The sequence below is a fragment of the Pseudocercospora fijiensis genome (assembly GCF_000340215.1).
Source record: "Pseudocercospora fijiensis CIRAD86 unplaced genomic scaffold MYCFIscaffold_1, whole genome shotgun sequence".
In the NCBI taxonomy this organism is placed as follows: domain Eukaryota; kingdom Fungi; phylum Ascomycota; class Dothideomycetes; order Mycosphaerellales; family Mycosphaerellaceae; genus Pseudocercospora; species Pseudocercospora fijiensis.
In genome coordinates, this window is record NW_006921532.1 from 3,773,840 (window position 1) to 3,788,929 (window position 15,090).

A 15,090-nucleotide genomic window follows, 5' to 3' on the forward strand; every position below is an offset into this window, starting at 1 on the left:
GCTTAAGCTCCTGCATGCATCACGCATCATTGGTCGTGAAGCTCCTAGCATGGATGCTCACAATGTCTTTTGACAAGCACCAACCCTACCAACGAAGGTACACGCTCAACCACAGCGACTTCAAGTCTGGCTATGGCGAATGTCTGCAAAACGTTCCAAGTCTCTGTGAGTTGTCGTCGAGCCAGCGTTGCTCACGAGCCTTGACGTGAAATTCAGTATAATGCGCAATGGCATCCGACCTTCAATCAACCTCGACTCCTCGCTTCTGCACACTTTCAGACAGCACAGCGCTGGGCTCGCCCATGATTTGCGTGTTTATCTTTCTTCTTGGCGTCAACCTTCGTGCATCACGGGCCTTGAACTGAAAGTGAGGGCTTTCGCAACTTGACTGAATGTGCTGGAACTCACAATCTGAACGTGAGGACCTTTCTTCCAGGCCCAAGAGGTGCGCGCATAAAAGGTGGGTTGTCTCTTCTGTTTAACATTCCTCATTTCCGTACACTTTTTACGTAGCTCACCTCCATGCTCTATGAGCCTTTCTCTGCATCTCGGTCACAACGCCCACTCGCTTGTCAGGAAGTTTCTTGCTCTTGACTACCACGCAAGACGACACATTTGTATGTAAGTACCATCCATCTCTCGAGACCAACTGCTATTCTATTGTGCCATTCGCAAAAGACCTCGCAATCATTGGATGGACTTGACTGGCTCACTTCAAGCCTCACTTGCCATCGCATGCATGCATCTGCATGACCGTTGACGCTAACACTAGGCATCTCCGAGCTGCTAACACATCGCAGGTCAACCTCACTTCATCCTTCACGTCCTTCAGCAACCGACTTCTGGCACGAACCCCCAACTTCACGCATCGCTCCACCTCCAGTCTGCCATCCGTCGTTCCCAGCAGGGCCCGATGCGATGACTGAAATCAAGGTCGAGCACGGTGCACAGCAGCAGGCACAAGCTGCTATGGCCATACGAGAACAATCTCCTATCAGCATCGTCTCTTCGGTGGCACCTTCTCCTGCTGCAGACGCAGCGACTCAGGCCGAGACCGCTGCCACCACTCCCGATGGAGACGTGGAGATGACAAATGGCATACCAGCAAAAGGCGCCCTCGAAAGTGTCGGTAGTCGAAGCCGCGATCTCATTCAAGTCATCCAGCGTCTCTCTTTGCTCGGAATTAACGCAACACTACCATCACTGCCCAAGTTCGTGGTTGTCGGGGATCAGTCTGCTGGCAAAAGCTCAATCGTAAGTAACACACCCTAATTCGCGTTACGTATGGTTCACTAATGTTCCACGCAGATCGAGGCAACATGCGACATCACATTGCCTCGCAGCGAAGGCACTTGCACCAAATGCCCGTTTCAAATCACAACTACGGCACAGCAAGACCAAGCAGAGCCCTGGAAGTGTACCGTCAGTATTCTTCGCAAATACACATACGGCACCCACTATGTCGCTGGCATGCACGGCGCAGAGTTCAACCGTTGGAGGGCGGACGCAGAGACTTCATGTCTGCTCTTTGCGGTCATTCATGACAAGAATGAGCTCGAGTCAACTCTACGCCGCGCCCAGTTGGCCGTGTTGAACCCAGACAAGGATTACCACATGTTCAAAGACCCGGCAACAGCAGCGCCAATCAAAGATACTGTTGGATTCTCCCCGAACGTTATCAGCCTCAAGATCGAAGCAGCAAACTTACCAGAACTGTCTTTCTACGATCTGCCTGGAGCGATCAACTCCGTACCCGATGAGTCTGATGCCCATCTTGTTATATTCATCGAAAAGCTTCTGGAGATTTACGTACGCGACGAGAAAGCCCTGATACTGCTGGCTTGCGCCTCCAACCAAGACGTGGAGACGTCGACTTCGCTTCGGTTTCTCCGTAACTGGTCAGCCACGCGCCGAGCAATGGGAGTCCTTACAAAGCCGGATTTGGTGGACTTGACGCCGGCTCGGCTGGCGAACTTCGAGCGTATCCTTCAAGGAAAGGACTTCGCATTGGGCCACGGCTGGTTCATTACACGCCAGCTCTCGCAGAAGCAGCTGAACCAGGCATCCCACATTACACATGACCAAGCTCGGCAACAAGAAGCCGCATTCTTCGCCGAAGAACCCTGGAGTGCTGGTGGCCTAGCTGCATATGCGAATCGATTCGGCATCCCATATCTGCAGGACGCAATCTCTACCCAGCTCACGAATCACATCTTAGCTGAGCTTCCCGAGATCAGAGCCCGTGTTGAGGCTCGTCGTCATGAAGTTGAAGATGCGCTGGGACGATTCCCCAAGAAGGCCGATGCTCCAGCTCTGAGCGTGTATATCGAATACAAGAATGTCCAAGACGCGATTCAGAAGCAGATCGAGCCGGAGAGCACGGCAGACTTCCGCGTCGAATACCAACGTTTGATGAAATCATACAGCACCAGGATTCGAAATAGCCTGCCCACGGTCGATCTGACCACTCCCGGCTATGAGGCGCCTGTGCAGGAGATCGATTCCGATTCGGAGCAGGACACGCCTTCCAAGAAGCGGCAGAGAACAGCTACGCCGTCGCGCTCGATTGTAGCAGGATCTTCGAAAATCACACCAGACTCTCGCAGTCGCCGCACACCGCAGATAAACCACGATGCTCCGCGGACGAGCAAGCGTGAGACCTTCAATCTGGAGGAAGTGCACGCCAAGTTCGAGAATGCTCCAAGCACAGTCTTTGGCGAGACAAACTCGGAAGTGTCGAAGGCCTTTGCGGTTTTCGCAGTCAAGAAAATCCTCCCGAAGATCACCAACACTCTGATGCAATCAATTGAAAAGCTCTTCGGCACGATGATCACAGCAACCATCCAGAATGTGCTCTGCGCTCGTCAGCCGACGCAGCTCTTCGCTCGAGTCATGGAAATTACCGGAGGCCTCCTTCAGCAATTGATTTTGAGGCGCTCTGAATTCATTCAGGAACTCGTCAATGCGGAGTGCGCTCGTACACTCACCTTGAACCGCCAATGCACGGAGCGGAGGTCCTATTGGGAGAGCGAGCTCCGCAAACGCCGTGCAATCGTCCGTGTGCGCGAGCATTTCGAGACGATGAATGCCGAGAACAACGGCAAGAAGATCATTTCGGTGCCGGAACAAGAGAAGAAGGCTACGGATCTCGAATGGGTCAACAACAATCTTGGAGCTGACCCTTACGATCGTGAAGTCGTGGGTCTCGCCCTGCCGTTTGCCTACTACGAAATTGCGACTGCCGCATTTGTGGACGTGGTTATCAAACAGCTTGACTTCGGCCTGGTCGCGCGCTACCATGATATGCTTCCAGACACGCTCAAGGACGGCTTGGCCGGCGACGACGAGCACTGCGCTCAGCTTCTCGCAGAAGATCCTCAGCGCGAGCGCGATCGTCTTCGTCTTCTGGCCGAGCATGGTAAGCTTGTGGATGCTTTGAACGAGCTCAGAGGCTTGTCGGATGGTCCCGTCTGAACGACCTCTGTGCTCTTATGCCATCGCAATCGACTTCCACGAGGTCTGTGGTCAGGGGTTGTTCTGCATTCGAAGCAGCGAAGGGACTGACTACAAGACGAGGACTGGGAAAGAGACGGTCTGCAAATTGCCATGAAGTGAAATTCTGGAGGGGTTTTGCGACATGTTGGCTCAAACAAATAGGTAGTTCATGCATTGGCCACTGGAGGGCTCGTGGCGCTAAAATGATCACTGCTTCCAGGGCCGCCGCACTGTACTGTAGTCCAATACTTGTGGCATACTATCGCGCAATTGACACAAGCACTCTGGCGTCTCGCCCCGCAGTATCTTTCACGAGAGGCACAGCTCATCCTCGCTGTCTTCAATAGTGCGCTTGGTCGCTATCCTTGTTGAAAGCCGTCGCTTCTTGGATGGCCTGGATGCAGGAATAAGGACTTGCGGATGCGCGTACCCATCGATCTGGACCAGAGCTGGTCTTTCTCGCTTTCGTCTTGCAGGGGCTTTCTGCGCTTTCTTAGCTGCGGCAGGAATTGGGGTGAGGGCCAGGATATCTGGTGAACGCAAAACGAGCCCGTCGGATTCAGACTGTGCGTCCTCAGAGGGCTCGCCATTCTCCTTGTCATCTCGTAGGTCAGAGGAAGCAACGGCTGGGGTGAATGGTGTCCTCGAAATCCATTCGGCGATGTCGTCCTCCCAACGAAGCTTTCTTCGCTTGTCTTTCAGGTGGGGCGTCTTGAAAGAAGCAGCTTCTTCTGTTCGACTATACCCCATGATCTTTGCTACCTTGTCCATATAGTCGCACGCTTCAAACTGCTCCAGTCGTGGCGAAAGGGCGTGTACGGCTCGTGATGCTAGGTCTTGCAACGACTGGAACAACAAAGCTGGCATTGCTTCACTTTCCAAACTTTCATAAATCCGGTCAATGAGCAGGCCTACTAGAGGCTGTCGAGTTTGATCACTGAGTGCGGCCAGATCTTCCGCAAGCGCCGCTGTGAAGGTATTTGAAGCATCTCTCCATTTCCGGTCCCATCTGTGATCGTTGACCGTCCGGATGCTGTCCATGAATGGGGTCAGGCCCGAGGGCGTAGTGAAGGACAAAGCTTCTTGAATAAGACAGGCGTGCGCCACAGGGTGGTGGAGCAGGTGACAATATGATTTGCCGCCTTCACCGAGCGCAGCCTCATGTGCCAACCTATGCAATACCCGTGAATCGGGACCTTCTGAGACCATGGAGCCCGCCAAGGTCATTGCGCATAGCTTCGAATACATGTCCAATGTTCCTTTTGACAAGGCTTTCGATTGCGCTGCTGTGATCTCTTGCTGGTCGATCGCTTGAAGATCTAGGGTAGTCCAATGTGGGAGCAAGCTCGCTGTGCCAGGACTCAAATCTTCAATCGTCCACGTGGATGCCAGAACCATTCTCAGGATCTCTGGCATGCGAATCATTTCTGCAAGAATTGTGGGACTCTTTTGCGAATATTGACTCAGAAGTCGTTCGGTCATAGTAGCTGCAAGAGGGCCATCACAAAATTTCCAAACCCGAGCTGCGTTCCAATGCGGCAGTCTCGAGAGACATGCCCGAGAGATCTCTTCGGCCTCAGGCATAGCATCGCACTTGCAGCAAATATCGACCAGTTGATCAATAATGCCGTCCGAGAGCAGGCCATCGGACACAGCTTGGCATATCTGTGAGACGCATTGGGCACGGACGACTACTCGCAGGCCTAACCATCCGGCTCCATGCGAACTGCTCATCGTTTCCTCGAGCACACCAAGCACATCAGAGGATTTTTGGTCGTCGCCCTCATCGTCCTTGTATTGCTCGTCGATTGCGATGTAATTGGGTACTTGGCGAAGGCAAGTGGACAGCAGAGAGCGAGCGCCCAAGCTTCGGTTGCGCGACTCGCTTTTGGTGCTCTGAAGTACATGCTCCCAAGCTGCCATCAGTGCCACCTCGGCGCCTGCTCGCGCTGAACATGGCTTGAGCGGTAGCTGCCTCGAACGACGTCGCTTCGGGCACACAGCTTTTTCCGAGCCGGCATTGAAAGGCGTCTGGTCGCGATTCGTGATGGTTGTGCGGCTGCGGCTTGCGTCGTCGACGTTAGCCTGCATCAGTCTTTGCACGAAAGGACTCGGCACAGTCAACAAGGTCTTGGAGATTCTTCTCTCGTCCTCAACACCGGCTTTGAATCGCTTGATGGCTTTCGTCTTCCCCGCATACGACGTTTGCTGGTGAGCTTTTGCTTTGGCGTCTGGCAGCCATGCAGGATCGATCGTCGACCAATGTTCGGCTTTTGGGCGAGAGACATGACACGGGCGGCGCTGTTGGCACCACTTCTTGACGTCGGGTTGTATAATGTTGCGTAGAGCCTCGAGCCTAGAGGTTATGCTCCTCAGCAGCCGGTTGCATCGCGCCTCGGTCCAGATGTCATCATTTGGGAGGGCATGAACTCGACGAGATGGCTCGCGAGATCTCGTGTATGCATGCTGAGAAGACATGCTTTCTAATTGTGCAAGATGTATGCTGAGAAGACATGCTTTCTAATTGTGAGCCATGCTGCAAACAAACAAACAAACAATCCGGACCCTGGATATTCTATTCTCAGCGACAAAAACCCTGAGCTTTTTGAGCCGCGGGGCAGCTGATGCCGCCCCTATACTATCTATTATACTAATTCTACTACCATTCCCAATATACTGTACCAATAAATTCCATTGATTTCCTAATAAATACTATAAGCTCGCAGCTTTATTCTAATATAGATATCGACCTAATTAGTAGTATTATTATTACGTAAGAATATAACGTAGATACTAGGGCGTATAGCGAGTTACTAAGTCGACCCGCTAAATACCTGTTTTCTGCTTTCTTAGCATTCTACGGTTTGTATAATATACTAATATATACTATAATCGTAAGATACCGAGTTAATATATAATATAATAAGAATCTTCGTCGCTATTGCCTCTACTATAAGGTATAGATACGTAGAACTAGACTGAATTGCCTAACTTGTCGCAAATCTATACGGTTCCTCTACCTCTAATTCTCGAAGAAACACTACTACTAAGCGACGCCTTAATATACGATAATACCGACGATATTATAGCGGCGGAAGAAGGATTAATATATACTAAAAGAGATCCGGTAGATATTGCCTTATTATAGGACGTAAGAAGGTAGACTAGAAGGACGAGAAGTTAGATATAAAGCTAACCTCGATAGTCCCTACTACTACCTCCTATACCTCCTAAGAAGCGTACGCTAAAGAGCGCTAAAGATGCTTATTTACTAGCAAAACAGCTAGAAGCGGAGGTTGCCGCTACTTAGGCTAGTAGCTAGTCTACGAGTAAGAGGAGGACTTCTCGGGCAAGCTTAATAACAAGTGCCTCGAAGAAGGCAAAGAAGGTCTAATTTAAGGCTACTAAGGTCGCTAAGACTTAATAAAGCGATATTGGCTCGCTAATAAGTGATATACTTCTACTAGAAGAACCTCTACTAGAAGAACCTCTACTAGAAGAACCTCTACTAGAAGAACCTCTACTAGAAGAACCTCTACTAGAAGAACCTCTACTAGACGAGCCTCTACTAGACGAGCCTCTTCTAGAGGCTATTAAGCAAGAAGTTACTATTATACGGGTTACTAAGAGGGCTAAGAAGCCGCCTAAGAAGGCTATTATCGAGGAGGCTATACTAAAGCCGACTAAGAAGAAGGCTTCTTCTTCTACTATTAAAGCTACTTCTACTACGAAGAAGGTAGCTTTAAGGGCTTCTATAATACCTAAACTAGATACTATTAACGTCGAGCTATAGGTCTACTTCAACCGTAAAGACCTTAGCAAGGACTATAGTATTATAGGTAATAGTGCCGTACCTATTCGACGGTTAATTAACGAGGCTTCTACGAAGGTAATAATCTACGCTACTAAGAATAGCTTTAACTACTGCTTAATCCGTCGCTATTGCGAGATATAAGCCCTGCTAGTAAAGAATAGTAAGCCCTAGTCTAAGGACTTCCTTATAATAGAAGGATAGCAAGAATAGATAGGCAAAGGTCCTAGTATCCTTAAATACTTCCGCTAGATAAAGCCTCTTAGTATTTAGGTCCTTATAACTAAATACTAAAGCTATAGAGCTAATACACCGTTTGCTAAACTTAGTCTAAGGATTGAATGTAAACCGGCGGTAGTGTAATAGCCTTCTTTATAACTAGACCCGCTATCTTCCGATGCTATTAATATACTATTAAGTCTACTACCTCGAGAGCCTAAGTGTTACGGTTACTCGCGACAGATCGTTAGGTAACTTCTTATTACGTACAAGCCGAGGCTTCTTTAGAGAGGCTAATACAAGCGGGAGGCAGAGACAGAATAATTGGTATAAAGGTAATTCCAATTAGTAAGTAGGTAATATAAGTTAAACGCCTCGAGCTATAAGGGCATTCCGGCGTTCCTAAATATAAAGGAGATATCTTGTCTATAGTCGTAAGCGACGTAAGCGACGCTATCGCTCTCGACCGCTCCTATCGCTCCTAGTAAGATAGAGCGACAGCTTAGCCTACTAGTCTTAGCGTCGCTCTAAGATTATATAAGGACTCTAACTAATTAGATCCGTAACACTATCCCCCTCCTTAAGCGGGATAGTCCCTTATTCCGGAACTTTCTAATTCTAACTTCTTTGCTATACTAAAGTTATTAAAGGACTTGTCTTCTCGTTAGCGTAAGGAAAATATCGCAAATAACATCCTTGCCGACTGCCTCGAAATACCGATCCGCTACTTTTATTGCGAATAGGCCGATAAATCCTACAAAGTCGATCTCCGTTCCGGCCGCTACTCCGAGTGCGCCCTATACGGCTAGTCCTATAATATATAAGTTACTCGTATAGAGTATAAAAAAATCCGGAAGGCGCGCCTAAAGATAGCTAAAGATCTCGAAGCGGCCGAAGAGGAGGAAGACCTCCTTACGCGGAAGCTTTTCGAGTATCGCGTAAAGGTCCGTCGCTTACGTAAGTCGCTACGTATAAAGGAAGATTGGGAGGTACAAGCTCTTAAGGTAGAGGAAGCCTCTATTTAATAGGCGGAGGAGCTCGAAAGAGAGCTAGGCTCTTCGCCTATAGAGCCGATAATATTCTCGTTACCTGCTAACGAGCCGTTTCCCCTAGATAGCCGATTATAGATGTCGCCTTATAACTAGAGTCGTCTAGATAGGACGTCCTAGCCTACCTCTAAAATTCCTAGTAGGAGTGCCGAGAGTCTAGTGTCCTAAAGGTATATATTTTCAATGTTTCCTATCTATTTTATCTTCTAGCTAGTTAGTCTAGTAGTATGATTCTTAGCTATAAAAGACATAGTTGCTAGGTATGCTATTAGAGTCCCCGCTCCTCGAGCTATACTACCCTAGGTCGTTAAGAACTCTAAGGCGCTATAATCGATAGGGTCTAAGAGGTCGTAGGTTCAATTCCTATACTAGTTATTTCTTTTTTGTCCGGTTTTGATATTTTTTAATTATCTGCTAACAGTTCTGCAGGTTTTCTTTTAGTTCCTAAGTGTTTTCTGAATGTAGGTATCCTTTCCATTTAATAAGGTATTTCTAACCTTACTAATCTAGGATCTTTTCGACTTTAAACTTATTTTCTTCCTTAAGTTAGAAGTGAAATGTTTCTTAATACGGTGTTTCGGCGTCTACAGGTTCTAGTATAGAGATATAGAATACTAGGTAGATTTTCGCGTCGTCCGGTAATTTAAGTCGGTAATTAACTAGTCCTTTAGGCTTATTAATTAGAAATAGCCCGACTTTAACGTAATCTAGTTTCTTAGTCGATCTCCGGGTTTTTAGATTCTTTGTTAAGAGGTAGACCTTATCCCCCTTTTTTAGCTAAGGTGCTATTTTTCGTTTAGCATTATATAGCCCCGTAATCTTTTCTTAAGACTCGGCAATTGCCCTTTGCAATTCCTTATATACCTGCTTTAAGTCCTCTAAAGCGACTATCGCTTTATCCGCGTATAGATGCTATAAATACTATTCCCCGAACAGCTGCGGATGTTTCCTAAAATTAGCGAAGAATAGTGTCTCTTTCGTAGTCTTAGATTGTTGGTTATTTAGTGTAAGTTGTGCTATAGGTAATAGCGATGCCTAATTGTTTTGTGCGTAATTAACGTAGTGCCGTAAGTATACCTCTAAGGCCTAATTCTTAACTTCCGTTTAGCCGTCTATCTATAGATAGTATACCGTTAATAGCTTGTGCTTAATTCTAAGTGTCGCTGTAAGCGTCTTCTAGTAGTTTAATATAAAGAGCTTGTCTCTATCCGTAATATAGGTCTTTAGAAATCCGTAGTATCGTACAAGTCTATCTAGTACGAGGTATCCGAGTTACTCTGCCGTACTTGCTTCGTTAGCAGGAATGAAGTGTATATATTTCGTAAGCCTATCGACTATAACAAGTATTATATCGTAGCTATGTCCTATAACCGGATCCTTAGACTTCGGTAGTTTCGTAATAAAGTCTATTGTAACTTCGTCCTATAGTCTATCTAGTAGCGTCCTAAATTAGATATGTCTATATCTAGCGTGTCTATTAGCCTTGTTACGCTAGCATTGTGGACATTTCTTAATATATTCTAGGACTCGTTGTCGTATATATAGGAATCCGAAGCTTCGCTTAACTAGTTCTATTGTTTTTGAAACTCTAGGGTGTCTATTTTCTAGTCCGTCGTAGTGTTGTCGTATACACTCCGTAACTCGTTCCTTAGGTACTTAGTATTTCCTATATTCGATTAGGAACTGTTCTTCTATGTCCTAAAGAACTCGTATAATGTAGTTGAATTCTTTTATATTAGCACTAAGGCTTCCGTCTTAGTTTGCTTTTAATATCTGCTACTGTACTAGTTCGTAACCCTCTATATAGTCGCTACGGCGGCTTAGTGCGTCGGCTCGTCCGTTCTCGCGTCCTAGGGTATAGCGGATTTCGAACTTATACTGTCCTAGTAGCTCCGACTAGCGGGCCTGTCTTCGGGTTAGTACTTTAGTCGTAGTAAAGTAAGTTAGATTCTTATAATTAGAAAGAATCGTAAGACTTAGTGCTCCTTCCGCGTATACTCGCTAGTATTGTAGTAATGCAACTATTGCAAGTAGCTCCTTATTATAGATATCGTAGTTCTGTTCCGCGGGTAATATCTTTCTCGAGTAATAGGCTACCGGGTGTCGTTTCCCGTTATGCTCCTATATAAGGTATGCTCCTATAGCCCTATCCGACGCGTCTGTTTCTATCTAGACCGCCTTACTCCTATCGAATAATCGTAGCGTTAGCGTAGAAACGCATTGCTTCTTTAGCTGCCTAAACGCTTCGTCTTCCTTCGTACTCTAGTTCTATTGCTTATCTTTCTTTGTAAGCTCCGTAAGGGGTACCGCTATCTTAGAGTAGCCCTCGATGAATTTTCTATTATAGTTAGCTAATCCTAGGAATGATTGTACGTCTTTAACGCATATAGGCGTTAGCTATTCCTATATTGACTTGGTTTTTTCTAGATCGATCCTAATTCCTATAGTACTAATAATAAATCCTAGGAATTTGACTTCCTTCTTATAGAATTCGCATTTCTTAGATATAGTCTTAAATCCTACTTAAGTAAATCGTTCAAAGACGTCCTACACTATTCGTATATAGTCCGCGAGAGCTCCTTTAGTATAGACTAAGATATCGTCTATATATGCGATAACGTATATATCTAGAAGGTCTCGGAGGACTTCGTTTACAAGGTCTTAATATAACGCTAGGGCATTCGTAAGTCCTATAGGCATAACCAAGAATTCGTAAAGCCTATATCTTGTTCGGAATGCTATTATCTATTCGTATCTAGCTGCTATACGTATTACGTAAAACGCATCGCGTAGGTCAATCTTCGTATACTAGTCTAATCTAGTTAATCGGTCTTGCATTTCTTCGATGTTCGGTAGTAGGTACCGATTCTTAATTGTAATATCGTTAAGTCGTTTAAAATCGACTACTAGCCGTCCTTCGTCTAATCCGGCTTTCGGAACGAACATTACTAGTAAGGCTGCCGAGGATGTCGACTTCCGTATCTAGCCTTTTTCTAATTTCTCTTTTAGCTACTTGTCTAAGGTTTTAAGCTCTTTCTTAGACATTGCGTATAAGGGTCCCTATAGAGGCTCTTTCCTAGGCTATAAGTGTATCTTATAATCCTATAGTTAGTGTTTAGGTAAGGCTGCCTTGCCTCTCTCCTCTTTAAAGAGTCGCTTCTACTTAGTATACTCTTTAGGAATGTCTAGGTCCGAGATTCTAGTTTCATTCTTCGATAGCGTATAACTTCTATCCTTCCTATAATTATTATTATAACCCTCCTAACCTAACGGTAGTATCGATCCGGGTTGAATACGGTTCTCCGTAATTCCTGTCGACGTAAACGTCTTACGAATCGCCCTGCGTTTATCAATCTCATCTGCCTACGAACGCTGCCGCTATATAGGTTGAATACCGATTATACAGTCGCATTCCTTAAATATAAGTACTCCTTTTCTCTAGTCTACGACTAGGTTATGCTTTCTTAACTAAGGTATGCCTAATATAATATTATAACTAGCTATGTTAGTAATATCTAAGACAATCTCCTCGTAGTACTGTTAGATAGCTAGTAGTAACGGTATCGTTTCTCGTTCTATACTAGGTAGCGGTAACCTATCTACTACTATAAGTTTATACGCTCCTTCTCTTCTACTTCGGGTTACGATCCCTCGGCTTTTAACGAATAATTCGGAGGCAAAGTTCCCGCTCGCTCCGGAATCTATTAATGCACTCGTCGGGTGCCCGTTAACGATAACTTTCGTACGGAAGACTACTGTTAATGCTTAAGCGCTTTCGGTATTAAGGAACTCTCTTAGAACGCTCTAATCTAGAGAGTTAGTCCGTTTCCCGACTAATTAGTAGCCTAACGTTGTTCTAACTAGTTACGGATCCGTAGTCCTACCGTTCGTGCTTCTTCGGTATATAATTTTTCCTCGAGGGTATCGTTATATTTATCCCGTCCCTGCGCTGCTATAGCCTTTCGGTATTGCTAATTTAATCGCTAGACCGTCTAACGTATATCTTAAGTAATAATCGTCCTTTCGTCGGGTAGGACGTATCCGTAGGGCGTAATTGTACTTCCTATCGGTACTCGCTCCGTAATAAAGTTATAGTACGTATAGTCTATAGGTATTCGGGGGTAATTCTAGAATTTTGCCCGTAAGCTTATCTAGAAATAATTAAATTAGATAGGGTCGACCTTCCGTTGTCCGTTAACCTTTAGAAACATTTCCTCGTATTTGCGTACTAGATGTAAGGCGATTGTTCGCGCTGCTATAAGTGCATCTATTATAAACGTAAGGATCGTATCGTCGTTAATCCCGAATTCGTCTTTACTTTCTTTATTCGTAGTTTCTTCCTCGGTATCTAGACTTCCTTCTAAATCTTCTTGCTATTCCTCCTTTTGCTAAGGGGATTCCGGTACTTCTAGGATAGCTCCCAACTCCTCCCCGGGAGGGAATAAAGCTTCCGGATCTCGGTTTTCTTTATCGTCGGCATCTAAGCAAGATTTATTAATCGTTTCTTCTTCTAACTAGGATTTCGTATCTTCTCGTACGAGTCGCCTAATCTAAGGGAAGAATCCTGCTTCTACTTTAGCAGAATAATAAATTTGGTATTAGTCGTCGTAATAGAATCTCTAGTAAAGGGCTCTATATACGGGTTCTTATCGTCGTGCTATTATATAGATTTATCGTAGCTCCTTCTTTACGACCTCTACGTAGGTCCTCGGCGCGTTATTAATAGAGTATAGCTCTACTACTATTCGGTAGCCTTCTCTACCCGAGTCCTTTCGTTATATTATATTGAACTGTTCGCGTCGCACTATATTCTTACCGCGGCAGTTCCGTACTATATAGCCTTCCTTGCTATACGTATAGCAAGTCAATCTTCCTGCTTTCTTAGGCGAACTCTTGCCTTTTCTTCCTTTAATTGCTCGACCCTTCTAGGTAGCGTCTAGCTCTATTAGTTACGCACCGTAGTAGTTGTTCCCCTTTAGTTTATCGTAGGTACTATAGTTTCGTCTATTATCGTATCTAGGAGTATAACTAGCTTTTCTAGAAGTCTTAGAATCGTAACGTCGTTCTAAAGCTCGTTCGTAGAGCCTATCGTCGAGATCGATCGTAACCTTAACTAATGTTCCTATATTATCCATTTTTCTACCGTCGCGTATAAGCTCGTCTTTAACGTTATCCTTAAGACCTCGCCGATACATTGTTATAAGAGCTTCGTCGTCCTAATCCGTAAGTTAGGCGTATTCCTAAAATTTAGCGGCGTAATCGGTATATAACCCCTTCTAAGTTAAATGTTAAATAACCCTAACTGCGGTAGCAACTTCGTTAGAAGATCTAAAGACCTTTTTTATCGCACGCTTGAGATTTTCGTAGCTTGCGAAGATTCTATCCGAATTGTCGGTCCCGTTGCTATCTAGATAGGTCCTAAGAAATAGTTTAACCTAATGCTAAGCCCTACCTCGTATAAACGTCGTTACGAAGACTAGCTTTAAGTTATCTTGAACCTAGTTAAATATAAAATACATATCTATCTAGCTAACCTAGGTATCGAACTTGTCTCGGTCGCCGTAATAAAAGTCTAGCTTTCCGATCTTAAGAGAATCGTTTCCGGTATAGGTTCCGAGTGCATTGCTAGCACTAGAGGTAGTACGTCGAGTACTACTATAAGAACCTAAGCAAGTGAAGTCTCCTGTCCTGCCTTAGCAAGCCTATATAACAATTATGTAATGTTATTACGTGTAGTACGATGCAGCCGCGCTAGCGATAAGCTTGCTTAGCGCATGCGCGTAATGCTCGATTACATATACGGACATACTCGGTAGCTAGCACGGCAGATATGCTATCCGTGCTAGGCCTAGTTAATAGTAGTCGCTCTGCCCTATTCTAAGAAAGGTACGGTTTAGTTCTACTTTCTACTACGGCGATTAGTAGAGGGTATTCTATACGTTGCTATATACCTATTTTCTTATAGTTCTAAACCGTCTACTCTTCGTAGCGGCCTATAGAACCCCGAAAGATGAACGCAAGCGATCCGAACGCGCCGAGCGCGGGAAACGCGTAGAATAATGCATTAGGAGCGCCTATAGCATTAGAAAACGACGCGGCGACACAACAATACGAGGCCGAATATTAGGCGCGCCGGGAAGCGACCCGCCTATAGCTCGAACGATTTCTAGCTAAGTAAGAAGTGCTTAGGCTAGAAGTCTAGGCTTAAGAAGCTAAGCGAGAGAATACGCGTCTTCGTGCTCTTAGGGACGTAGGCGATGCGCTAGCTCCGAGTAGCGGTACCGCTAGCGAGGGTCCTACGATAACCCTACCCCTAGGCGACGACGACGATAAGGACGAGGAAGAATTAGCTAATAAGTCGATTTAGAGGCCTGAATCTTAGAGAGCTGAATCTGTCTCGTATCGACTACCTCTTTCCGGAAGTGCGCTAAGCGTAGCCCCTATACCTAGCATAAGCTACGTAGTCGCTAGTCTTACGGCTATTAAGCCTCGCCTAAAGGAACCTAAGCCCTTTAA

The 15,090-nt window shown here is 45.7% G+C and overlaps 2 protein-coding genes across 2 annotated transcripts; one reads left to right on the forward strand and one right to left on the reverse strand.

The window, feature by feature from the left end:
- Positions 1-62: 62 nt before the first annotated feature.
- Positions 63-2,464, forward strand: MYCFIDRAFT_75822 (uncharacterized protein; the record flags this gene model as incomplete). The annotated part of the gene is made up of 6 exons (XM_007922221.1): positions 63-165; positions 437-460; positions 607-621; positions 833-1,254; positions 1,309-2,242; positions 2,427-2,464. 6 exons carry the CDS (start codon positions 63-65, stop codon positions 2,462-2,464), a joined length of 1,536 nt encoding a protein of 511 aa, XP_007920412.1.
- A 1,729-nt stretch (positions 2,465-4,193) lies between these two features.
- On the reverse strand, positions 4,194-5,973 carry MYCFIDRAFT_192267 (uncharacterized protein; the record flags this gene model as incomplete). Its single annotated transcript, XM_007923036.1, has 2 exons — positions 4,194-4,206; positions 4,277-5,973. 2 exons carry the CDS (start codon positions 5,971-5,973, stop codon positions 4,194-4,196), a joined length of 1,710 nt encoding a protein of 569 aa, XP_007921227.1.
- Positions 5,974-15,090: the final 9,117 nt, after the last annotated feature.